The sequence below is a fragment of the Sus scrofa genome, chromosome 15 (genome assembly GCF_054392235.1).
Source record: "Sus scrofa isolate SSC_HxYL_T2T_F1_AM1 chromosome 15, Sscrofa_HxYL_maternal_Yorkshire_Landrace_v2.0, whole genome shotgun sequence".
Lineage (NCBI taxonomy): Eukaryota > Metazoa > Chordata > Mammalia > Artiodactyla > Suidae > Sus > Sus scrofa.
Genome location: NC_139397.1, coordinates 30,833,075 through 30,859,952, shown reverse-complemented (window position 1 = coordinate 30,859,952; position 26,878 = coordinate 30,833,075). Strand labels below are relative to the sequence as shown.

Genomic DNA, 26,878 nt, shown 5'->3' with positions numbered 1-26,878 from the left:
AGTAATGTATTAGACATTTGATAAAAGCTAGTTTGGGTAGAATAGACTAATTTTAGTTTTTAAATACATACCCACACAGTTTTTGATTATGCATGTAACTATGTTGTTAAAAAGTTTTGCTTTGTTTCTATTTTGTTAAATTTAGAATCTCTACAATCAGTTCAAATCTGCACCATCTGATAGTTTAACGTACAAATTGGCGTTATGTCTTTGTATGATCAATTTCTACCACGGAGGACTAAAAGGAGTGGCACATCTCTGGCAGGAATTTGTTCTTGAAATGCGTTTCAGATGGGAAAACAACTTTCTGATTCCAGGGTAATAATTTCAATTTCCAGTTGTAGAGAGTATTTTCATTGGCAAAATTTGACTTTTGACCCATTAACTCTCCTGTCCCAGGAAACTTGCCCTGATGAAGTGGTAAGAAAGTTAGGACACGATTTATGTTCAGGGGTGTTCACTGCTGCAAATTTACAATAGGAAAAAAAGTTAACCTAAGTATTAAACATTAAAGAATGGTTGGACAAATTATGATATATTTCTACAATGGAAAGGTTTTTTTCTATGAACCTCTAATAACATAGAAAAATGATCATAATATTTGTAGTGAAGTAGAAGATAGGGTTAGCTGTACAGAGTGCTTTCAGTTGTGCTAATAGAGAGTGTTGAAAAATACACAGAATAGATATATATATATGGAAAAATAATTGGAAGGAAATACAACCAAATGTTAACAGTAGTTTTCCTGAGTGTGAAATTATATATTTATTTTGTACTTTATACATTTGTGTATTTTCTAAATCTTCTGTAGTGAACATATGTTTTTATCATTGAAGTGAAAATATCTTTAGTTTTTAAGTTCAGATATTAGACATTACTTATAATTTATGTTGACATTTCATTTAAAGAGTTTAACTAGCATATATGTTGCATAGATTATTGCTTGTTTACCCTTGTTACCCAAACTAAGGAGAATCATGATTTGAGTAATATAAAATGGTGATTGATCCAAAAATGTTTACTCTTAGGTCATTTGTCAGCTTCTGCTTAGCTAGGTTCTCTCTGGTTCCTAGGAACCTAGTGATTTAGATTAGAGGCAGTCCCTTTAGCAAATGAGAGGTGGAGATCAATGATTTTTATATTGAGGATCCACTGTAATGATTGAGAACTGAAAATATAGTATATCTCTTTAGTTTGATGTAAAATACTGCATGTTAGCAACCTACTAGGCTGGATTTAGAGGCCTTTTCAAAAATGTCAAGTTTCTGTAAGCTTGAAAGCTATCATTAGTTTGCTGTTGTGTTTTGAAATGTCTGTTATAATTGATGTTGGTGAATTATGGACTAGGAGGATAGAGTTAAATTGATCTTTTAATTGTATTTCTCCATCTCGTAGTGCCTGTCATGGCACAGTGGAAACGAATCTGACTAGGAACCATGAGGTTGCAGGTTCGATCGCTGGCCTTGCTCAGTGGGTTAAGGATCTGGCGTTGCCTTGAGCTGTGGTGTAGGTCGCAGATGCAGCTCAGATCTGACGTTGCTGTGGCTCTGGCGTAGGCCGGCAGCTACAGCTCCAATTAGACCCCTAGCCTGGGAACCTCCATGTGCCGCAGGTGTGGCCCTAAAAAAAGAAAAAGACTAAAAGACAAAAAAAAAAAAAATTTGCTCCATCTCAGTTACCTTACCCATACAAACATAGTGTTGATTTCTTATCAATGTATGGTAGTATAAATAATATGAATATCTGACGGAATTTTAATAAGTTTCTTTTCCCACTACTTTATTCAATAGATTAGCAAGTGGACCCCCAGATCTAAGATGTTGCTTACTTCATCAGAAATTACAGGTAAAGATTGCCTAGTGACAGTATATAAATGTGGTCTTGGTTCAATCAAGCATATTCTAGTATTAAATGTAATAATGGATTATAGGCTATTCTCTTTGTGCTGCTGTAGGTTATATAAAGTCACTGTCATTCACGGTCAATAAGGTCCAGGGAAAGGGTGGAGAATGAAAGTTAAATATTCAAGCAGTGAATATATTTTTATTTTACTGTAATTAATTCAAATATAAATGTTATTTCTGTTTTCTTAAGATGTTAAATTGTTGTATTGAAAGAAAGAAGGCACGTGATGAGGGGAGAAAGACAAGTCCTTCAGATAACGTGACTAACACATATTCAGGGGATGCTGGAAAAGCCGGAGACCAGCTGGGCCCAGACAATCTTAAAGATATGGATAAGGAAAAGGGAGAAGTGGGAAAATCATGGGATTCTTGGAGTGACAGTGAAGAAGAATTTTTTGAATGCCTAAGTGATACTGAAGAACTTAAGGGAAATGGACAAGAGGGTGGCAAGAAAGGAGGACCTAAGGAGATGGCAAGTTTAAAGCCAGAAGGACGACTCTATCAGCATGGGAAACTTAGACTGCTACATAATGGAGAACCTCTCTACATTCCAGTGACCCAGGTAAGGCATGGACTGGTTCTTTAAGGTTTGTTGTTGTTGATATAATTTTATCCTAGTGGAGGTGATTGCTTTGAGGATGGGCACTTCTTTAAACAATCTGTGTTTGGAGATCTATAAATTTGAAATTTAAATAAACCGTTGGGGCTCTAGGTCTACCATTTCTGGAACTGAGAAATGTTTTGAAGTTTCAGTACATAGTAGCTCATCATGTATAAGAAGACCTTTTAGTTCTTAAACTTAGTGGTACTCAGATGTTTAGAAAACAAAATCCAAAAATATTGAGGGGAAGAACAAAAGTAAAAGTCCTTTAATTATATAGTTAGTTTTTATCTGTTCTAATAGTTGTTTGAATTTGTTAGGAAGGTAGAATAGCAGCAACTCAAAACCTAAGGAAGAGCAGTAGTTTTTGTCGTTTTTTTGTTTGTTTTGCATAGAATACATTTTATTGTGAAAAATTAAATCCAGAAAAAGTGAAAGCTACCACCAGTTAATTCTAACTCTCATCCCTGGAAGTAACCACTATTATTGATTTGGTTTATAAATGCCTGTTTCTATGCATTGATGTACATTTGTATTTACATATGATACATAATTTTGCTGATTTAATGTGTGCAATGATGTGTAGATTTTTAACCTAATATATCTGGAAGATCTTTCCATGTCCCTACATGTAGATCTTCTTTATCTCTTTTGAATTGCTGCATAATATTCCATGAGATAGATGAGCCATAGCTTATTTAACTATTCACCTTTTAATGCACACTATATGTAGTTTGCAGCTTAATGCTATTGCAGTACTACAGTACATATTCTTGTAGTTTTTCTTATATGTTTACATATGAGTGTTTCTCTAAGGAGGAAGTAAAAATGGAATTTCTAGGTAAACAGATGTATAAGCTTTAAAATTCCCCTTCAGAAGGGGAATGACCTACCTTATGCCGTCATTGATGAATATAGGAGTGAGACAGTATCACTCTCTCCCTAACTTTCCTTTCTGACTTTCTTCCTTCCACAGTAATATATTGAGTGCCTAATATATGCCAACCAGTCCTATGTCTTGGGGTTTTGTTGTTGTTGTTGTTTGTTTTTGCAGCATGCAGAAATTCCCAGACCCGGGATCAAACCCATGCCACAGCATTGGCAATGCTGAATGCTTAACTCACTGAGCCACCAGCGAACTTCAGTCTTGGGATTTTTAATAGCAAACTACAGAGTAAGGTTCTTGCCATTCATGGTACTTATATTCATATTTAATTTTTAAATAAAAAGTTGACATTACCAGTCATAAAAATTTTGCCAATAAGATTGGCAAAACTACTATCTCAATGTTCTAGACTGTATTTCCCTGATTTTTGATGAACCTAAGCAACTTTTAATATGTTTATGGCCATCTTTTCCTATGAATTAGGTTCTATTTTTCTTTTAGGTTGCTGTCCTGTTCTTTTTTTTTTTTTTTTTTTTGTCTTTTTGCCATTTCTTGGGCCGCTCCCATAGCATATGGAGGTTCCCAGGCTGGGGGTCTAATTGGAGCTATAGCTGCCAGCCTACGCCAGAGCCACAGCAACGCGGGATCCGAGCTGCGTCTGCGACCTACACCACAGCTCACGGCAACACCGGATCATTAACCCACTGAGCAAGGGCAGGGACTGAACCCGCAACCTCATGGTTCCTAGTCGGATTCGTTAACCACTGCGTCACAACGGGAACTCCCTGTCCTGTTCTTATTGATTTATATGAGTCCATATTTTAGATGTAAATCCTCTGTTATATACATTGTGTATGTTTTCTCCTAGTTATTTAAAAATTATTTGTTTATTGAGTTATAAAATAATAACTGAAGTGCACAATCTTAAATATGCTGCTTGGTGAGTTTTTTTCATATTTAAAAACATGTAACTACCGCTCAAATCAAGATACAGAAAATTCCCATAATCCTAGAACTTTTCTGTGAAGATGGGCATAATATATTTTCTATTTCTGCTCTCCAGTACTATAGCCATTTTGTATGTGTAGCTGAGTGCATGAAATATGGCTTATGCAACTGAAGAACTGAATTTTTTATTTAATTTATTTATATTTAAATAGCCAGATGTGTTGGATACCATACCCTAGTACTCCCCTCCAGGTAACTCTTTTTCTCACTTTAGTCACCATATGTTAGTTTTATCAGTTTTTAAATTTCATAAATGGAATTATAATTTGCTTACTCTTTTGTATATAAATGGAATTATGTGCCCCTATGTTGTGCTTTTGTATTTAACTACCAGCTGTGGAAATCCATCCATGTCATTGTGTGAGTCAGTATTTGTGCATGTTTTATTACTTTATAGTATTCTGTTAAATGAACATGCCACTCAATTTTTATATTGCTTATCCATTTACCTATTGATGGAATTTGAGTTGTTTAAAGTTTGAGCTGTTATAAATACATGAACATTCTTATAAATGTCTTTTGGTGAACATAGACACTCATTTTCTTTTGGATATATTCCTAAGAGTAGAATTGTTGGGCCATGTGTAGAAATGTGTTTTAGCTTTAGCAAATATTGCTAAACAGTCTCCCAAGTGGTTGAACTTATTTTAGTTTACCTTCCATCCAACAATACATAATAATTGTAGTTTATTCCACATAATCTCTTACATTTGATGTCTTAGGAATCCAAGTACCACTCCCAGATTTGATGATTTGCTAGGACTACGCTTAGGACTCAACATATAGTTTTGCTCACAGCCATAATTTAATATAGCCGAAGGATATAAAGCAAAATCAGCAAAAAGAGATGGCATGTGGGACAAAGTTCAAAAGATGTCAAGCACAAGCTTCCAAGAGTCTCCTTGCAGAATAGCCACACAGGATGCACTTAACACCAGCACATGACCACACCTGTGAAATGACCACACATGTGAAATGTTGTCTACCAGGGAAACTTGTCAGAGGCTCAGTGCTCAGGTTTTTATTAGAGACTGATCACATGGCACCTTCTGCATAGCATGTGCCAAAATCCTAGAAGGAAAACAGGTGTTCAGCATGAACCATATTGTTTGCACAGATAGTTTAAGCACAGTGCACCATTTTTATCAGTGCTGAGTATGGTGAGACTTTGCCAATATCTGAGTTCCCAGAAGCCAGCCAAGGGCCAGCTTTGCAAACAGACCTTTCTGAGTAGTCTGAAGCCAACTCTGTTAACTCTTCTTTTTACATTTGATTATTTTAAGCATTTTAATTTTTGCCTTTCTGGTGGGTATGTAGTAGTTTCTCATGTTTTAACATTTCCCTGATGAATAATGACACTGAACACATTTTCATATATTTATTGCCCATTTGGATATTTTCTTGGTGAAGACCTTTGCCGACTTTTTCTCAAGTTAGTTGTCTTTTCTTATTGGTTTATAGGAATTCTTCATCTGTTTCTGGAATATGAGTCCATAAATAATTTCTCCTAACCTGTGGCTGGCCCGTTCACTTTCTTAATGATGCATTTTGTTGAATAGATGTTCTTAATTTTAATAAAGTCTGATCTACCAATGTTTTTCTTATGTAGATAGTGCTTTTGTCTCCCATTAGGAAATCTTTAACTACTCATGGTCCTGGTGGTATTCGTTCATGTTTTTTTCTGGAAGTTTTATTTTTTTACCTGTTGTATTTGTTTGTGGTCCACCTCACATTGACTGGTATGAGGAATAAATTAAGATTCTCTTTTTTCTGTAAGGATATACAGTTGTGTTCTAACACCATTGTTCAAAAGACCTGCCTTTTCCTACAGAGTGGCAAGGACATCTTTGTTGTAAATCAGGTGCTGTATGTGTGTTGCTCTCTTTCTGGACTAATTTTTTTTTTTGTCTTCAGTCTTTTTAGGGCTACACCCATGGCACATGGAGGTTCCCAGGCTAGGGGTCAAATTAGAGCTATAGCTGCCAGCCTTACACCACAGGCTCAGCAATGCCAGATTCAAGCCACATCTGTGACCTACACCACAGCTCACAGCAACGCCACTGAGTGAGGTCAGGGATCGAACCCGCAACCTCATGGTTCCTAGTTGGATTCGTTTCCACTGAACCACAAAGGGAACTCCTCTTTTTGGACCATTTATTTTGTTCTATAAGTTTCTTTGTCTATCCTTGTGCCAATAATGTACTGTCCTTATTACTATAGCTTTGTAAGTCTTCCCATCTTATAGTATAAATGTTATAACTTGTTCTTTGAGATTATCTTGTCTGTTCTTGCATTTTTATGTAAATTTGAGATTCTGCTTATCAGTTGCCACATACAGAATAATCCTGCTGGAATTTTAATTCATACTCTACTGAATTAGAATTAAACTTGCATTGAATTGAATTAAAGAAAATTTACATCTTAACAGTATTGAGTCCCATGACCATGAAATGCCTTTTATTTTATTTAATCTTTCTTTTACTTGGCCTTATCAGTGTCTTTTAGTTTTTAATATAGAGGTTTTTTGTATCTTTTATTAGATTTATCTCAAAGTATTGATAATTTCTCAAATATTATATTGGAATTTAAAATTTACATTAAACAGTTTTTCACAGATTTATGGAAATTTTTGTATACTGACCTTGAATCTAGCAATCTTACTAGATTCACTTATTATTTCTAGTAGTTTGTAGATTGTCGTTTTGTATATACATAGTTATGTTACATGTTAGTAATTCTTTTTCATGCATTATGCAATGGCTAGGACCCTACTACAGTATTGAAATAGTGAGCATCCCCCTCTTGTTCCCAGTTCAGAAGGAAAGCATATGATAATCATTGAAGGTATCCAGTGGAGTTATCATTTATCATATTAAGGAAATTCTCTTCTTAGTTTCTGAGAGTTTTTATCATGAACAGGTATATTTTATCAAATATTTTTTTACTTAAATATATTTTTACCTGAATATTGAGGTAATCCATAAGATAATTGAGTTTTAAGTGAAATAGTATATAAGGGAAAAAGACTGTCTAATCCAAAATAAGCACTCAGTTTTTAGCTATTATTTTTCTGAAGACTTTTTCTTTCTTTTTTTCTTTTCTTTTTTTTGCTTTTTAGGGCTGCACCTGAGGCATATGGAGGTTCCCAGGCTAGGGGTCTAATTGGAGCCACAGCTGCCAGCCTATGCCACAGCCACAACCATGCCAGATCTGAGCTGCGTCTGCAACCTTCACCACTGCTCACAGCAAAGCCAGATCCATAACCCACTGAGCAAGGCCAGGGATTGAACCCGCAACCTCATGATTCCTAGTTGGATTTGTTTCCACTGTGCCATGACAGGAACTCCTAAAGACTTTTTCTTATACACGACTAAAGTATAAGCTAGCATTTCTTCCCAGGATGTAGGGATTTACTTAAAAGTTTTTGTAAATTAGTTTTCGTATTCTGAAATGGGTTGATGAGTTGTAATGATTATACAGTGGGATGCTGGGATGTTTGCTTGATAATTTTAGACATGGATTCTGTTAACATATTTCTTTGCTTATGTTGTTTTTTTACCAGGTGGCCATCATTGATGAGATTAGATATTTTTGTTTAACAGGCCTTGTCTTTTTGCTTCATTACAAATATAGAGTTGGTTTCTAATGCTAGAAACCAAGTGTGTATTTTTTCTAATTTTAAGCATTGTGCAGTTGGTATTGAGGTCTTATGATATAGATTTGGATTTTTGGATCTAGCAGAACTAGATTTATATCTTGCACCACTACTTGCTATTACTAATGTTGATAGTACATTCTGTGTTTCCTTTCTGAGCTTTGTTTTCTCTCTCTCTCTTCTCTAAACAAATATTTGCATTTTCTAGAATTTTATATAAATCTTACATAACTAGAGTGGGGTTTTTTGTGTGTTGGAATTCTTTTAGCATAATTATTTTGAGATTTATGTATATTGTTTTGTGTATCAGTAGTTCATTCATTTTTATTGCTTAGTAGTGTTCCATAGCATAGATATATCATGTTTTTTTTTTTTAATCCATTCACCTTTTGATAAGCATTCTAAAAACGGGCCTAAGGAAACTTTGCAGGGTGATGGATAAATTCATTATCTTGATATGATTTCATGGGTATATGCAGGTATATCCTTTAAATTATTATATGTCAATTACACTTCAGAAAAACTGTTTAAAATTTGTCATGTGATCAGTGATTGACAAGAAAGAAGAATGAAAGTATTGCTATCTTGTTCTAACATATCTTCAGTTTAAAACCCTACCTATTTATTTAATAAATAAATACTAAATACTAAGTTAAGTCAGTAGCAGTTTGTACTACTCTGGTTGTTGAAGGTTAAATTACATATTTAAATTACATATTTGGATGTAAGTGTTCCGCAAAGGTTAATTTTTTATGTTCTTTTTCTTTGCAAGTTTCAATAATTTTTTTTTCTTTCTTTTTTGGGGGGCCACCCTGCAGCATATGGAGTTCCTAGCCAGGGTCAGATCCTAGCCACAGCAGTGACCTACGCTGCAAGTGCAGCAAAGCAGATCCTTAACCCCCTGTGCCGGGCTGCAGATTGAACCTGTGTCCTGGTGCTCCAGAGACACCACTGATGCCGTTGTGCCACATTGGGAACTTCATTTCTTCTTATTTTTAATGAGCTCATTGCATATATGTTGTCTTGGTTTGATCAGGTTAATAAAGAGTCAAAGAAAGTTGTCCCATAAGCTCAAGCTTTATTTTCCTTCGAAATGTTGTGTTCCCTTCATTTATTTCAGATGCTTTAGTTTACATATTCAGCTTCGTAATTTAAATCTGGAATAATTTAAATTTAAATTACTTTTCTCTCAGCATATGTTTTATGTATGTAGAAATTTTTATCTTTAGATAAATCAAGGCAAGTTTTTAGTCTGTTTTACTTTCTTTAAAGTTAATCTTCTTTAAATTATTACTGTTTTGTATGTACTTATTGAAAATGTTTGGAATTCAAAATGATCGCAGTTGAAATCATTATGATTTCAAAATTTATAAGTTAGCTTAAAATGTGCCATTAATCAGTTGGTACTTCAACAAAAAAAAGTAATAAGGCTTATATAGGTCTTGCCTCACAAGAATTTAAAACACACTCCCTTATTCCTTCAGTGTAGCCTTAGGTCATCCTACAGTTTATGCCTAGGAAAAGTTTAAAATTTTTACCCAGTATTTTAGAGCCAGGGCTAGAAGAAAAATTTGGGAAAATCTGTTAGAGCAAGAACTCTTAAATAGCGGATTAGAGGCAAACTAATAAATAGTTCTCACAGTTAGCATCAGATGGCTGTTCTAGATTCTCTTCACATTGCCCTAGAGAGTTTTGCTACTTTGAGGGTACTGAACAAGGCACTTCATCTCTGCACTCAGTTTTACCACATGTAAAATCCCCTGATCGCTTCTGTGATGAGATCATTTGTATGAGAAAGCTTTGATCATACTCAGAAGTAGTCCTCATGCTACTTGCTGCTAATATTCTTCTCGATTGTGTTCTTCATTTATGGTTGGCCTGAGTTCCCAAAAGCCTTTCACAAGCCCCTCCCTTTTCTCAGGAGGAGGCTAAAGGACAATGAAAGTGGTTCCTACTTAATGGAAATAATGGGGGTCTCTGTTCTTTAGTATATTGCTTCATTGAAAATTAATATAATTTTTTTAATTTGACTGAGGTATTTTGATATCATAGGGAAAGTCGAGTATAATACAGCCTAAGTATTTTGTCTCTAATTGCAGGGATCTATTCTTTGTAACAGTGAGTCACAGAAAGCTTGAGTAAATTACCCAAGGTCATAGAGCTGGGATTCAAATACAGGCATGTTGTCTCTAGATCCTAAAGTATTAATTCCTTACCAATTAGTATTCAACCCTAAGTATCAGTGTGAAACTTTAAAAGTAATGCCTGTTCATTGTAGAGAAAACAAAAGAAAACAAATCATAATTCTATAATCCAGGGCTAATCACTGTTAGAGTAGTTCTCTCCCATTTTTTCCTTCTGTTGTATATTGAGATTCTTTCCAATTTTCATACTATTATAAATAATGCCGCAGTGATATTTCTAGAAGGGGAATTATTGGGTCAATGGGAATGATCATAAATGCTTGCCATGTATCAATTGCCAGATTGTTGTCTGGGAAGATTTATATTATTATCTTCAGCAGTGTTTGAAAGTGCTCCTTCAGGTTTGTTTCAAAAATGAGGATGAAAAAGGAAAAAAGTTTAGTTTGTTGCTATGTTTTGAATGCCATACCTTTATCCTAGCTCTGCTTTATTCCCCACAGATACCTGTGAAAATCATTTACCGATGTGGCAGTGGCTTTTACCTGGGGAGTGTGTTTTGTGCCCACTCTCCACCCCCCACCCCAAATCAATGTCTGGAAACAGTTTTGATCTTCATGAGGCGGAATAGTGGTACTACTGCAGGAGGCAGAGACTAGAGAGGCCTGCTAAACATCATACAACATATAGAACAGGTCCCATGACAGAGAATTATCCAGTCGGAGGCTAAGAAAACTTGCATTATAGTAAGCTCCTGGAATCTAGAAAGAATCTATTTATTGACAAGACACTTACTCCTGCTAGGTCTTATGCTGTTACCAAGGAATAGAAGAGTTCGTGTTTTTCTGGTTTTAACAACAAAGCAGGGAAGATTTGTTTGGTTAGTCTCTGGATTGTAGAGTTCTTCATATTTCAAATACAAAGTGTCATGGAGTCAATTCTCAGAGAACTTCCCTAAGTCCTTTTGAACAGGTTGAAAATGTTTTCTGTTAACTCTCTTAATGACTCTACAGTCGTGTCTTCCTTTAGGTTTACCATAGCTGCTGTTTTATTTGGGATTGTCATTAAAATATATAATGTTTCTGATTCCCAAAACAATACCCAGCTTCTTGTGGGAATTAGTAATTTGAATTGGAACCTAAACTCAAAGCATCTTCTCCAACATAGGGATAACATTTATTATAATTATTTGGGGGCTTTTAGTTGGGGTTCAGTTCATCTGCTTTCATTTTTATTTATATATATGTATATCAATTTTCTTCTCTTAGAGTAGTTCCAATAAAACCCATTGTAACTATAATGATATTCATAAAAATGTCTTAGGATATCATTTCTTTATCATTAATAGTCAGGAAAATGTTCAGTGCATCCAGATTCCTCTCAGCTCTCATCAGTAAGAAACATGATAATCTTATCTGTGGGAGGGAGGTTGCTGAAAGTCATAGTTATCGTTACCTTTTCGTGTAGGTTCCAAAAAACTTGCGAATTTTTCTGAATTCTTTTAAACACTTATCTTGTGACTACTAGAGCTGAAATGTTGCCTTTAGTCTATTTTTATAGTTCTGCTTTGTCTAAAAAAAGCTCTTCATGAGTTTTGTCATTTTCTGCTTCACAGGAACCAGCACCTATGACAGAAGATTTGCTAGAAGAGCAGTCGGAGGTTCTGGCTAAATTAGGTACATCGGCAGAAGGGGCTCACCTCCGAGCACGCATGCAGAGTGCCTGTCTGCTCTCAGATATGGAGTCTTTTAAGGTGGGTCACACTCTCAGAGCTCAGGAGTCTATTTTGAGCTATTCTGAGATAAAACTGTGAAAGTCACTTTATAAAGCGGTGTAAAGGCCTGGATGTCTTTTTTATTAAATGTTTCGATTTCATTAGCACTTACAACACCGTGCCTCTGCCCCTAAAGGTCATAGTCAAACTTACTTCTTAAGTTTAAAAAAGGAAAGTCAAGAATCTTTGAATAATAGTTGAAAGTTGAGAGTTGAATCATTTCTATATGTTTATTGGTATATTTTCTTCCTTTGTGTGTGTACAGTCAATTTAATGCAGGGCTTTTAGGAAACTCTTAGGATTTAAATCCTAGGCTGCTTCATTGAACAAACCTTTGGTTGTCTGTGTTGTGCCTGGCACTTTGATGATTAAGAAGTATAGTGTTGGAGTTCTCGTTGTGGTGCAGCAGAAACAAATCCGACTAGCAGCCATGAGGTTGCAGGTTTAATCCCTGGCCTCACTCAGTGGGTTAAGGATCTGGTGTTGTCGTGAGCTGTGGTGTAATTTGCAGACGTGGCTTGGACCTGGCATTGCTGTGGCTCTGGTGTAGGCCGGCAGCAACAGCTCTGATTAGACCCCCTAGCCTGGGAACCTCCATATGCCACTGGTGCAGCCCTAAGAGGACAAAAGACAAGAAAAAAAAAAAAAAGAAATACAGTGTTTATCCTCACGTAACAGCCGATTGAAGTTGTGGGAGGGGAATATGTAAATAATTATTATGTGATGCATTCTCTTATGGAAGCAAGGTCAAAAGGTGACTGACTCTACTGAGTAGGGTCATGGAGAGTTTCTCACAAGAGTCACAGTTTAGGCTGAGTAGGCATTTGATGCCTGGAGAAGAATATTTTAGGCTTGGATATAGGCCTGTATGTAGAACACAAAGCGTTCAGAGAATGGTGGCATTTGGCTTATTAGTTAAAAACACAGGGATGAAGAATTTTTTTTTTTTTTTTTTTTTGAATTACCTATTCTTTTTTTTTGGTCTTTTTTTGCTATTTCTTGGGCCGCTCCCGCGGCATATGGAGGTTCCCAGGCTAGGGGTCCAATCGGAGCTGTAGCCACCGGCCTACAACAGGGCCACAGCAACGTGGGATCCGAGCCGCATCTGCAACCTACACCACAGCTCGCGGCAACGCTGGATCGTCAACCCACTGAGCAAGGGCAGGGACCGAACCCGCAACCTCAGGGTTCCTAGTCAGATTCGTTAACCACTGCGCCACTACGGGAACTCCTGAATTACCTATTCTTGAAAGCAAAGGCAAGTCCATCTACAGTAAAAAGGAAAATGGGTAGCTCATTGGCCCACGGGGCTTCCCTCTCCTACTCCTCATACTCTGACCTGTCCCCAATGCCCAGACTTGCCTCCTTAACCTGCTGCTTCCTGTGATAGCCTCCATCTCTCCATTCCATAGCCCCTACTCAGTCCTGCTTTCGTGCTATGTAGGCCAGCCTGAGTTTGACATTTCAATGTAAACACCCCATGAAAACCTGTGCCACTTTCATCTTCCTTGCTAGCAGAGTTAAGTGACAATAAAAGGGAGCTTTTTATTCCCTACTGGTGTTCCCCCATCTTTCCTAAAAGAAGAAATCTTTAGTACATCTCTTAAGAGCTGCATGTTTTCCTTAGAGATGAGAAAGATACAGAAATTTTTTGAGTTCTATTCTGCTGTGAGACAAGAAAGTGAAATGTGTTGTTTTAAAACAGATATTTGGTACAGTGGATAAAGAGAAGCCAGTTGGCTCTCAGGGCATGTGTTAAATCAAAAAGGAGGAGAAAGGACTTGGCTTAGGGTGTGTGTGCACAGTAGGAGGTACTGGCCTCTACAGTAGCTGTTTTTTTACTTGACCTCTGGCCGCCTTCATATTCATCTGTCTCTGTCCTGCTACACTGTCCTTTTAGAGGCATATACAGGAGGAAATTCCAAATTGGAAGTGTAAAAGCTTTACTCCATAGAAACATATCTGCCCCTCATAGTAAGGTGCTATATAATTCCTTTAACACTGCTTCAGAACTGTGGTTCATTAGATGTCTTTGAACTAACCTGAGTAATGAACAGATCTCTTTCAGTAACATTGTTTTAGCCATAAAATAAATTGTATTTCAAATAACCAATTTATGTATCTTCTCCTATGTGGGAATCAGATAATATATTTAAGGAAATATGAAGTCACTCTAAAATAGGTATAGTTGCCTTTCCCTTTTTGTGTAGGGGATGATTTGGTATTTGCTGTACATGGGAGAGCCCCCAGAGCTGTGGATAAATGCTGGTATATTCCTAAGGTACCTACCCTTCACAATTCCAGGAGGACAGGCCCTGTTCTCCCACATGTGCTTGGAGTACCTACCTGGAAGGGTAGAAAGAAGATAAACCGTAGCCAAAGTGACCCTTGAGCCTCTCCTGGTAGCACTTTGATCTGCCTGGTATAGTAAGGACAACCAGAAGGAAGAATTCTGGTATGATGTGTCCTTCTTTAACACATTCTGTAGTGCAGGAGCTCAATACTGTTTTCTTTTTCAGGTTCACTCTCTTCACTCAAGGCCTACCTCTATAGTTTCCTGAGATATATTCATCTGTGTGTGGTGTTGCCTGGTTAATATCCAAGCTTTGTATATGAATCCCAGGTCATGCAGTGATCTTGATCCACTGCATTTCATAACAGTTTTTTGTTGCCATGATGCCATAGCCCTTAGAAATTTGTGTTATTGACTGTCAGTTAAGGACTCCCCTCTGATTCCTTATCCTTTTGGGGGTTTCCTAAATTGGTGGGACCGGTTATGCTGGTAGTGAGTGCAATAAGGAGAAATTGGCAGTTTTGCTTTTCAAATTTAAGACTAACCATTCTTGTCATGTTGGTTTTAATTTTGGCCTGAGGTTAATTTAATTTAAAAAGAAAGAAAATGAACTTCTGCTTAGTACTTTTTAGTAGTGCTTATACCACTTATTATTTCAGGCAATTAAATACTGTACTCATAGCAGGAAGAATATGTTATAGAAAATTATAACCAAAAAGGTATGTGTTTAATGTACACATTTCCTTTGAGTATTAAGGGGATGATGTATATGCCCTTCCTTAGTAGTGTATTGATAAATTACTGGGCACTTGCGAAAAGACCTCCATGCCTTACCACTAAAACTGTGAAGCCTCCCTTTTTTCTCAGGCATGAATGTAGAGGCATGAATCCTTACTTAAAGGATTTTGGCATGCATCATTGTTAATTCTATAGAATTATCCACTAAATAAAACTTTAATTAGTTTGGTTTCAGAAGCCTGAAAAGCAATAATTTGAATTCCAATTCCTTAATAGCACAAAAGCAATTTATGCGATGGTAATTTATTATTCAAAGCATAAGAATTTGATGGCTGAAGAGAACATTTTTGAGATTAGTTGGTATTTATTCAGTACCAGTATTGATTTATTGAGGGGAAGAAAGAGCAGAATTTTTCCATTATTGCGTTTTTATTCAGATCATGTTGTGTATTATTTAATTTACTTGACTTGAGCCTGTTTGATACTTTTCAGAGTATTGAGTAGTTATTATACTATAATTTTAAACTAACTTATATAACTTGTAGTCTTAGAGAATTATTTTCACTTTATATCAAAATTTTATTTCCAAATTCATCAAATGAAAACATCTTCTTTTTCTATAAAATGGAGACAGCAGGGAGTTCCCATAGTGGCTCAGCAGTAACAAGCCCGACTAGCATCCATGACGATGAGGTTTGGATCCCTCGCCTTGCTCAGTGGGTTAGAGAGCCAGCGTTGCCCTGAGCTGAGGTGTAGGTCACAGATGTGGCTCGGGTCCTCTGTTGCTGTGGCTGTGGCATAGGCCAGAAGCTGTAGCTCTGATTCGACCCCTAGCCTGGGAACTTACATAAGCCACAAATGCACCAATAAAAAGACTTCCCCCCCAAAAAAAATGGAGATAGCAAAAATAAAATAATTTTGGTGCTTTAATATCTGACCTATTTTAAAGCTGACACCCAAACTGAAGTCACAGTACTAGATTTTGTAAAGATTAGGTAGGCTTTTTATGAAAGTGAAGTATAATATTGAAAACAAGTTTATCAGTAACTTGATTTTTATTTGATTCTGTTGATTTTTTTTTTCTTCTTTTGGCTATTTTAGGCCGCTAATCCAGGTTGTTTTCTGGAAGATTTTGTGAGGTGGTACTCACCTCGTGATTATATTGAAGAGGAAGTGATTGATGAAAAGGGCAATATGGTTCTGAAAGGAGAACTAAGTGCCCGAATGAAGATTCCAAGTAATATGTGGGTAGAAGCCTGGGAAACAGCTAAGCCAATTCCTGCTAGAAGGCAGAGGAGACTCTTTGATGATACACGGGAAGCAGAAAAGGTAACTGAGTTTGGGTGTCTAATACTAGACTGCTAATTATTGTTCCAGCATTTTAAAAACTCACTATGATGAATGTAAGAGCTTTGAACATACTTGAGAAGGAGAGCATTGAAACGTAATGAATGTTTTATCTATCTAATATTTACATTCAAGATTTTAGAACTGGTTACAAATAGGCCAGAGAATAAACCATGCATATTTTATGTAGCATGCTTATCTTTAGACTATCTCACAGCATATGTCAAAAGCTTAATGATCATGTTCTTTGACTTCACACTTCCACTACCAAAAAAATGTTATCAAGGAAATAATGAGAGGTACATAAAAATCAATGTGCAAGAATGATGTTCAACACAGCTTTTTAGTGAAAAAATATATACACCCAGAGTTTCCAAAAATGACACTTTTGTTCAATAAAGTATGGTTTAATCATTTAGTAGACTACTTTGCAATTACTAAAAAACATTTGGAGTTGTGGAGAATAGTGGCAGCCACCTGATAGCAAGTTGCCATACATACCCTCCCACCTATCCACCTCCCCCCAAACCCCATTCAATTAATAAGTAAATAAACCCATGGCTTCAGCATTACTATAAGTTAAAGATTACAGTGATCTTTGAGTTAACTAAGTAGAGAAATAAGCCAAATTCCAGTGGAGTTCCCATTGTTGTAAGCTTGTGGATGTAGAGAGTGAGGACAGGGAGTCTTAGGAAGAAGAGCTGAGGGAAGACCTGGGAGGAACACAGTCACTCAGAAAGATTGCTCCTAACGCTGAGTGCCAAAAAACTCAACATAGGTAGAACCTGAGCGTTAATGGCACAGGCCACCAGGAAGTGGCTTGAAAGTAAGCAGGACTAGAAATGGGCACTAAGAGAGACTCTGCCTTAGGAAGAACCAGATATAGAAATAGGAATGATATCCCCCTTAAAGCAGTGATAGGAAAGAAGGAAATAAGGAGAAAATTAAAGATCCTATAGAAATGAAAGAGAAATAAGGCATATTAACCTCCTTCATCTCTTGTCATCTATTAAAGAAATGTGCAGAAGAGAGCCCTTTCAAACTGTGACATGACCAATTATAGTACAGAGCAAACTACTATAAAGAAACAAATTGAAAATTAGATCATTTCAGCTAATAAAAACATTTCCCAGAAAACTGACAAGTCAGAAGAAAATTATTAGTCCAAACTGAATCAGGTATTCTCAAATAAGCATGGGAGACATCAGAAATACTGAAAACAAGAGCACAAATGAACCCAAAAAACCCCACAAAGAAATGAAACTACTGCTGATTTAACTCAGGATACAAGTAGAAGAAAAAGACAAACCTATCAAAAAAAAAAAAAAAAGATTTATGGGAGAGTAGGTTTATATTTAAATTTAATAAAAGGCATTGAGGAAAGAAAAGCAGCAAAACAGCCAAGAGAAAAAAATTGGGATTAAAGGAGTGAAAGCGATTGGAGAGAAAGTAGTAGAAATGAAAGATAGAAAAGTAGAAATAATATTCATTTTATCAGAGTCCTTGAAAAAGAAAAATCAAAACACTAAAACTTAAAACTGCAATATAAGAAAACTTTCTGGAAATAAAACCTGAATTTACATATTGAGAGGGCTGAGTATAGGGGAAAATTGACTAGGTGAAGTGAATGCCAAACTATGTATTACAATACTACTAGATCTTAATTTTTTTTTTTTTTAATTCTTAGACTCTGTAGGCAAAAAAACATGAAAATAACTTACAAGGGAAAAAATTAGAGAGTTGTCAGATTTCTCAAAGCACAGTAGTGTGGAGCAGTGTTTTCAAGAAATGTAAGAAAAGAAATACAAACTATAAAGATTTTCTATTCCACCAAGATGGGCAAGTAGTCAAGGCTATAAAAACTGTTTTCTCTGAGAGTTTTTGTACATACAGCTGTATACGTGAGCCCTCCCTGAGGACTCTATTAAGACTGCCTTGTCCATTGGAACTCTGTGCAGTGTTCAGAATGTTCCACAGCTAATGCTGTCCAAAATAGTAGCCCATGGCCACATGTAGCTTTAATAAGCACTTGAAATGTGGCTAGTATAACATAGGAACTGGATTTTTAGGCTGCATATGGCTGGTGGCTACTTTATTGAACAGCATACTATAGGAGGATGAACTTAGCCAACCAAAAGATGACTATGGTAAGACTTCATTTAATTTTCTGGCTAAGACTAATACTAGATGGGGACATGGGTAGAAAAAGAATATGTAAAAATTGTATATTATGATAAAGAAGAAAGAATGTAACTAAAAAAGTTGGAATGGAAAAAGCAAAGGAGGAAAGTGAAATGAAATCATTGACGGTTACACAGATAATAGGTGGTACTCAGAGGATTCCTTTAAAATTATTAGACCAGTTCATAAAATAGTTAATGATATAAGAGAATCAAGGGCAGCATTAGAGTTGGTAGTGCAAGGATATCTACTAGAATAAAAATGCAAACCTTCCTAAGTACAACGGAAGAATTTTTCAGAAGCAAAGAACACACACCAAATAGAGAAGCGTACATAATAAAGGTCATATCATATACAGAGTAATTACAATATAGACATATAAAACCCAACTGTCTGCTCTAAATAAGGGATTCTGTGATTCAGAAAGGCTACAGAATAAACAATGGACCAGGTAAATGAAAACATTAAGAAAGCAGGGCTTGTGATCCTGATGCCAAAGTAAAATTAAAGTAGAAAAATATTAAATGTGATTAATAAGGATGCTTTATAGTCTAAAAATGATATTTCACAATGAAGATATATAGCTGTTAATGTTTAGGCAGTAGGTAACACAGTAATCATTTATATAAAATAGAAAACACAGGAGATGCAAGGAGAAATAGGTCAAAACACTAATAATAGAGAACTTTTAACACACTCTCAATACAAGACAGTCAAGTAGACAAAATTAAGAAAAGATCTAAAGAAGATAATCAATAAGGTCGTTCTTATAGATAAATCTCAAGCACCGTACCTTGATAATAGAAACTGTACCTTCTTTTCAGTCACACATGGAACATTCACAAAAATCGATAGTATATTAAGGGCACGAAGAAAACACCAGTGTGTTTCATAATGGAAATAAAACCAATGCTCTGATCTCTGCATAGTAATTAAAAATGAAAGAAACAAACCCTAGGCCTTCCACCTGCAAATTTAAACAGTACTTGGGTAAAAGGGGAAATACAAAGAGAAACTATAAAATTCCTGAAAAATGATGGTGAAAATATCACATGTGAGAGCTTTAGGATATGTTTTAGAAATGATCAAAGGAAAATTCATAGCCCTAAATGCCTACATCAAGAAAAAACAAAAGAATGAAGTTAATGGGCTTAATAAATTCCTAATTCAAAAACCTAGAAAAAGAACAACAAAATCAGAAGAAAATAAAAAATAGTAATGAAGATAAAAGCAGGGAATAATGAGGAAAAAAATTGTAACTCATGAGTCCACATTGACAATATGTAGAAAAATTAACAAATGGGAGAGAAGGGAGGGCATTTCAGCACACAGATGAATGGTAAATATGGAGGATATGTTGGACTTGGAAACTCTTCATTTTACAACCATATTCATAGTAAAGATTGGTTCAGGCAAGAATCAATACATACTAGGTCTAGATGGAAATTTGGGTAGAGTGTCACACTTGGAGGAGTTTAGAAGTGTCTATCTGTGGATTACTTTTGAATTGCAAGGAAATAACAATAACACAGTGGAGAAATGGAACAATACCTTGACTGGATAATCAAAATGAATATCAGCAATAACGGGCAGATTATCTGCATTGAGATACGATAATTGAAGGGTCCAGCATCACAAATGTACTGTTTGGTCCCAGAGTGCATAACCTCCATCTCTTCAAAAAGAGCTAAAAACAAAACAAAACAAAAAAAACAAACCTATGGCAGCTGGAACCAGCTGAAATATTTCCCAGTGGCGAACACTGGAATAATTTGAATGACAATAAATAAAGTGGTATTGGATTATAGTCAAAATATAAAATAAATATCCTGGAATCTATAAGTGACATATATAAATGATGGAATAAATTGGAGAGAAGAGCAGAAGAACTCTGAATCTGCTCTGCCCTCAAGGAGGTGAAGCGTAACTCCCAACTCCATAGGTGTGGACTTTACGCAGGATCTTCCTCCCATAGTACGGTGTGCAGAGCGGGAAAAATGAGTTAACTGTAGAGCAGAAACCTGATGCACACTGCCTTAGCCAGGTGAGCAAGGTTATCAAGGGGGCAAGTCACATCTTGATAAATGATGAAAATGGTGCTTTACCTCTCTGGTCTTCCTCCCCAAAATATATAATCCTAGTTTAATTATCAGAAAAACATCAAATAAATCCTAATTGAGGGACTTTTTACAAATATCAGACTAGAATTCCTCAGAACTGTCAAGGCCAGTAAAAACAAAAAAGTCGAGAAACTAGTCACATCCAAGGGGAGTTTGGAAACATGGCTAAATGTAATGTGATATCCTGGATCAGATCCTGGAAGAGGAGAGGAACATTAGATTAAAAAAAACTTAGGAAACTGAGTACACAACTATTGACAATCTCATTATTCATAGTAGCCAAAGAGTAGAACCAGCCCAAGTGTCTATCAGTTGATGAATGGATACACAAAATGTAGTATATCCATACAGTGGAGTCTTATTCAGCCATAAAAATGAGTGAAGTTCTCATATGTTACAACTCAGATGAGTCTTGAAAGCATTATGCTCAGTGAAAGAAGCCAGAAACAGAAAGCCATGATTACATGATTCCTCTTATATGACATATCCAGAATAGACAAATCTATGGTGAAAAAAAAAGCTAGCTTAGTAGCTGTCAAGGGATTGGGGGAGTGGGAGTGACTACTGTTGGGTACTGGATTTCTTTGTGGAGTAATGAAAATGTTCTGGGCTTAGGTAGTGGTGATGGTTGCATAGTCTTGTACATAAGCTAAAAACCATTGAAATGTAATTTTTAAACTGGTCAATTTTATGGTATGTAAATTATATCTCAGTTTTTTTAAACTAAAGAAATATGAATAAAGTATGGAATTTAGCCAAAAAACAGGAGAATGACTATACTCAAAATGTCAGTGTTGGAGTTCCCACTGTGGCGCAACTGGATTTACAGCATCTCTGGAGCACTGGGACATGGGTTCAAACCCTGGCCTAGCACAGTGGTTTAGGGATTCCACATTGCTGCAGCTGTGTAGATCAGAACTGTGGCTCAGATCTGATCCCTGGCCCAGGAACTCCCTATGCTGCAGGGCAGCCAAAAAAGAGGGGGAAAAAAAAAAAAGTCAGTGTTATAAAAGATAGGCTGGGAAACGTCTAGAGTCACTGAGACTAAGAGATGCAATAACTAAGCCAGTGCATGGTCCTTAACTGGATCCTGTATCATGATGGTGGAAGGTTATAAAAGACATTACTTGGTCAATTGGCAAAGTTGTACTAAGAATAAAAAATGAGATTAAAAGTATTTGATCAGTGTTCGTTCACTTTACATTAGTTACATTCTTTATTTTAGGAAATACACACTTAGATATTTAGATATTTGAGGGTAAAGGGACATCATATATGGAACTTGATCTCAAATTATTGAGAAAAATGTGTGTGTATATATATTATATGCATATATAGAGGAGGAGAGGTAGATATGATGAAAGAAATGAAGTAAAAGGCCAGCAAATAAATCCACACCAAGAGTATACGAGTATTTTGTATTCTTGCAAATTTGTTTTTCTGTAAGTTAAGGAAAACAAAATTTGGAATAGAGTTAACAAGGATATACAGCAGTGGGAACTCTTAATACTCTAGATAGGAATGTAAATCTGTTGAAACACTAAATATGATTAAAGTATTTAAAAAATAATAATTTGGTATTTTCTTGTACATATACTAATTCTACTTTTATATAGATACCCTGAAGAAATTCCTCTACATGTACACCGGCAATCATGAAATAATGTGACAGAGGCATTATTTTAATAGCCAGAAAAGGGGGAGGGGAGGGACACTTTTATAAAGCAGTGAAAATGAATAAACTACAGCATCTATGCATTTCAGAAACAATGCTAAATGAAAAACAAGTCACCAAGGTGCACAAGCAGAAACATTCTTTTTGTTTTTGTTTTTTTTTTAAGAGCCGCACCTGCAGCATATGGAGGTTCCCAAGCTAGGGGTCCAGTCGGAGCTGTAGCTGCCAGCCTACACCACAGCCACAGCAACACCAGATCCGAGCCGCATCTGTGACCTACAGGACAGCTCATAGCATCACTGGATCCTTAACCCAGTGAGCGAGGCCATGGATCGAACCGGCAACTTCCTGGTTCCCAGTTGGATTTGTTTCCTCTGTGCCACGACAGGAGCTCCTCAGAAACATTCTTCGTATATAAATATTAAAACCAGACAAAACTAAGCAACACAATTTTTAAGGCTACTTACATAAGTGAAACAACTATGAAGATAAGCAAAAGAATGATTATTAGTTACCTGTGAGGGGCGAGTGGTGTGAAGGAGGGAGACTTGCTCAGGGAGGGATATGGGGGCCTTGGAAAGTACTGGTGATCTTCTGTTTTGTAAGCTGGTTGGTGTTTTCTTTTTTTATAAAATACTTTGGTATGTGTATTTTTAAAATGTATATTAACTTTAAAAACATTTCCAAACACACAAAACCTTCCAAGCCAAATAATAAAAATTATGTCATTAATTGAACAAAGCAAGTTATGAAATTGTATATATTATGAGAAATTATACATGCATCTAAATCTTTGTGTTTAAATGTGCATAGAAATAAGTCTGGGAAGATAAACACAAAAATGTGTTGTTAGGAAGTAGGATTTCTAGAGAACTTTTGCATTATACTTTGTGTTTACTTTTGAGATCTGTGAGCATTTATCAGCAAGGCTTACACTATGAGATTTTATTTCTCTTGTCTTTACTGCTGTTGAATATGGAGCTTAAAGGTAGGGTCTCTGTGTTAACACATACTTCTCCGTGTGTTTTTTATTTTTTTAATTTTTTTAAAATTTTATTTATTTTTTTATTTTTTATTTTTTTGTCTTTTTGCTATTTCTTGGGCCGCTCCTGCGTCATATGGAGGTTCCCAGGCTAGGGGTCCAGTCGGAGCTGTAGCCACCGGCCTACACCAGAGCCACAGCAACTCGGGATCCGAGCCGCGTCTGCAACCTACACCACAGCTCATGGCAACGCCAGATCGTTAACCCACTGAGCAAGGGCAGGGACCGAACCCGCAACCTCATGGTTCCTAGTCGGATTCGTTAACCACTGCGCCACGACGGGAACTCCTCCGTGTGTTTTTTAAATCAGAGAAATAATAAAAGTTTCCATTTTGGAAAAAAATAATAAATCAAAACAACTAAAACCAAAAAAATTAGCAAGAAAGTCACTAGAAATGTTTAAAAATCTTAAGTGAGGAATACAAGTTAAAAAACAGTATTTTACATGCTTAATATTAGTTCACTTAATATATGATGTGTATTCAGAACCTTAAACTCTGGAATGAAAATGCTCCATCACTAACAGTTGTTATCTCTGGATGGTATAATTTGCAGATGGTTTTAATTTTCTTTGTGTTTTCCTAATTTGCTTTTATTACATATGGAAACAGGAAAAAAACACTAAGAGTGTTAACTACAATTAATGACTGAAGTTATTAGTTGTTTTCAGTAACATTATTCTGACCTTTGGAAGTAGTAGCTACTAACCTGAGTGAGTAGGAGTGGGTACTAAGAGAAGAAAGCTCTTTTCTACTCTTGTTACAGATATGGTAACTGTACAGTGGTACAGTTTTTACTTTGTAAATGGCTGCCTAATTGTTTGACAACTGCATTGATTATTTGTCTAATTTTGGTCTCCTTCAGGTGCTGCACTATCTGGCAGTACAGAAACCTGCAGACCTTGCTCGGCACCTGTTACCTTGTGTAATTCATGCAGCCGTACTCAAAGTAAAGGAAGAAGGTAAATGTCTTGATTAATCATTGGTTCATTTCCAAAATGAAAGTAAATTTTTGCCTAACTTATCTAATGATGGCTTTTATCTTTTTAAAAATAGAAAGTCTGGAAAATATTTCTTCAGTTAAGAAGATTATAAAGCAGATAATATCCCATTCCAGTAAAGTTTTGCACTTCTCTAATCCAGAAGACAAAAAATTAGAAGTAAGACTGATTTTGCTAAGTGTTCTCCCCAGTTGGCAATAATTATTTTAAAGATATATTTTTAAAAGGCTTTTCTTTTTTTGCTATCTTCCAATGTATGCCTCTCCCCTTTTGCACTGTTAGGAAATCATCCATCAAATTACTAATGTAGAAGCTGTAATTGCTAGAGCCCGCTCACTGAAAGCCAAATTTGGAACTGAGAAATGTGAACAGGAGGAAGAGAAAGACGATCTTGAAAGGTAATTGCTATCTGACTAACTCATTTTTGTCTGCAGTAAGAAAAGCCACCACTGTCTTTAGAAAATTTTTATAGAATATTGAGATTCTTCTGTGGTGCTGTTATATTATGTGTAACAAGTACTGTCTAAAGACAGAGAAATATTTATTTATCATAGAATTTGACTTCTCCTATATTTCTGAGTATTTGCCATGGGCTGCGCTCCTCCCGCTTTTATTACCAAGTCTTCCAGGTCTCTTTCTAGGACTGTCCTTGTTTGCTCTTGGAGCAGCTGCAAATAGAGGAACTAGCTATTCACTCTGTTACTTAAAGTGCCCCAGAGCTTTGCTTTCTGTTCTCACTGTTCCTTAACTATAGGAAGAGGTGTTCTGAAACTGTATTTCTGCTCAGTATTCCTAGCTACTAAGCCTAAACAAGATTTGTGATAGCAGATGTGCATATCTTCTGTACTTGGTGAATGTGTTCTGAAAGTGGCCAGATGGCCTCTCCAGAATGAGGCCCATGACTGGGTCAGTCTTTTCCTCCTTTTGAGATTTGGACCATTTCAAGGAGAGTCTGTCAGTGAGTGTCTCTGTCCATTTTTTACCCAGTGTTGTTTTAATATGTGATAAAGTGTTTCCAGGTTAGCTACTTCAACAGATTGAATTTGTTATAACTAAAATATTCATTAGCCTTTTGATGAGAAATGGTGATATTGATGCCAAATAATTAATATGACAAGGCATTTGCTATAGCTTTTAACAGGTTCTTGTTTGAATATTTTATCTTTTGTTAAGTGAAATTTTTTCCCAGCCTTCATTGTCCTTGAAAATTCCTTCCTTTTAAATGAGAAGGATACAATCTAATCAAGGAATTGTTTCTAAAATGGCAGTATAAATTAGTGAGCAGGTGGTGCAGGCTTGGTGGCTTTGTGCCTTCGACTGTCTTAGCTCCACCATACGTTGTCTATGATATACTTGGAAGTAGAGTGTTTCCAGCACATAATGGCACAGTTTACAAAACATATTTTAAGCACGTGCATATATATATATACACATTCACACACAAACACACACTTGCACTCATTGTCATATACCTTAAAAGAACAAAAAATAAATAGGATCATTGCTGTATAGATTAAACTTGGTTTCTGTTGTTAAAAACATTTTTTGGATCTTTTATTTAGTGTAGCATCTTCTAAACTTCTAGTCTGAAAGAGACTAAATATTTTTCTTACACTTTGAACAGACAGTTTGATATTTCGAAATTTTTTTAATTTTATGAAAACAGTTGAAGGGCAGTAAGATTGTCATTTGAATTGATTTTAATTTCAAATCTATCCTGTTATAAAATTTCCACTCCAGCCTTGGCATGATTTGTCCACAAAACCTGATTAGGAGGACTGACCCAGTGTCAACTGAGCAGCTCAGTTTTCTGTCCTTTCGCATCTCTCTCCCAGGTTTGTGAGTTGCCTTTTGGAGCAACCTGAGGTGTTAGTCGCTGGTGCAGGAAGAGGACACGCTGGCAGAATCATTCACAAGCTGTTTGTGAATGCACAGAGGGTATGTGACATTCCTTACTGACTGTATCATGATCTCTCCAGGCCTCTACTTGTGGAGGGGCTGTTGATTCCCACACTTAGCTGATTATACAACTGCTAACCAAGCATAGGGTTTGAACATTAAGGAAATAATGACTGTCACCACTAACTTGTTAGTCTTTGAAATCTGTCTGCTTTCTTACACGTTAAGGTAAAATGATAAGTTTATTTCAGTTTCTAAATTTTATAAGTTAAATGGTACAAAATCCCTTGTTAAAAAAATCTGATGGGGAGTTCCGCTTGTGGCTCAGCGGGTTAGGAACCCAACTAGGATCCATGAGGATGCAGGTTCCATCCCTGGCCTTGCTTAGTGGGTTAAGGATCCAGCATTGCCCTGAGCTGTGGTGTAAATCACAGACAAGTCTCCGATCGTGATCTCATGTTGCTGTGGCTGTGATGAAGGCCGGTGGTAGCTGCAGCTCCAATTCAACCCCTAGCCTGGAAACATCCATATGCCTTGGGTGTGGCCCTAAATAGACAAAAATTTAAAAATTTAAAACAAAAGAATCTGATAGGGACTTGGTTAGCAATGACCTG

At 36.2% G+C, this 26,878-nt stretch overlaps 1 protein-coding gene across 5 annotated transcripts in view; it reads left to right on the top strand.

Moving 5' to 3' along the window:
• Positions 1–26,878, top strand: part of RAB3GAP1 (RAB3 GTPase activating protein catalytic subunit 1) — a 137,316-nt gene that overhangs the window by 104,632 nt on the left and 5,806 nt on the right. For 3 of the 5 annotated variants that reach the window (XM_085001389.1, XM_085001390.1, XM_013983945.3), the window contains exons 15-23: positions 146–318; positions 1,791–1,845; positions 2,095–2,466; positions 11,811–11,948; positions 16,102–16,329; positions 24,230–24,326; positions 24,421–24,524; positions 24,648–24,763; positions 26,201–26,303. In XM_085001389.1, the coding sequence (XP_084857515.1) occupies positions 146–318; positions 1,791–1,845; positions 2,095–2,466; positions 11,811–11,948; positions 16,102–16,329; positions 24,230–24,326; positions 24,421–24,524; positions 24,648–24,763; positions 26,201–26,303 (1,386 nt within the window). Of the gene's footprint in view, positions 1–145; positions 319–1,790; positions 1,846–2,094; positions 2,467–11,810; positions 12,434–12,552; positions 15,894–16,101; positions 16,330–24,229; positions 24,327–24,420; positions 24,525–24,647; positions 24,764–26,200; positions 26,327–26,878 lie in introns of those variants that run through there. The other 2 variants (XM_085001391.1, XR_014830584.1) reach the window with 2 other exon arrangements.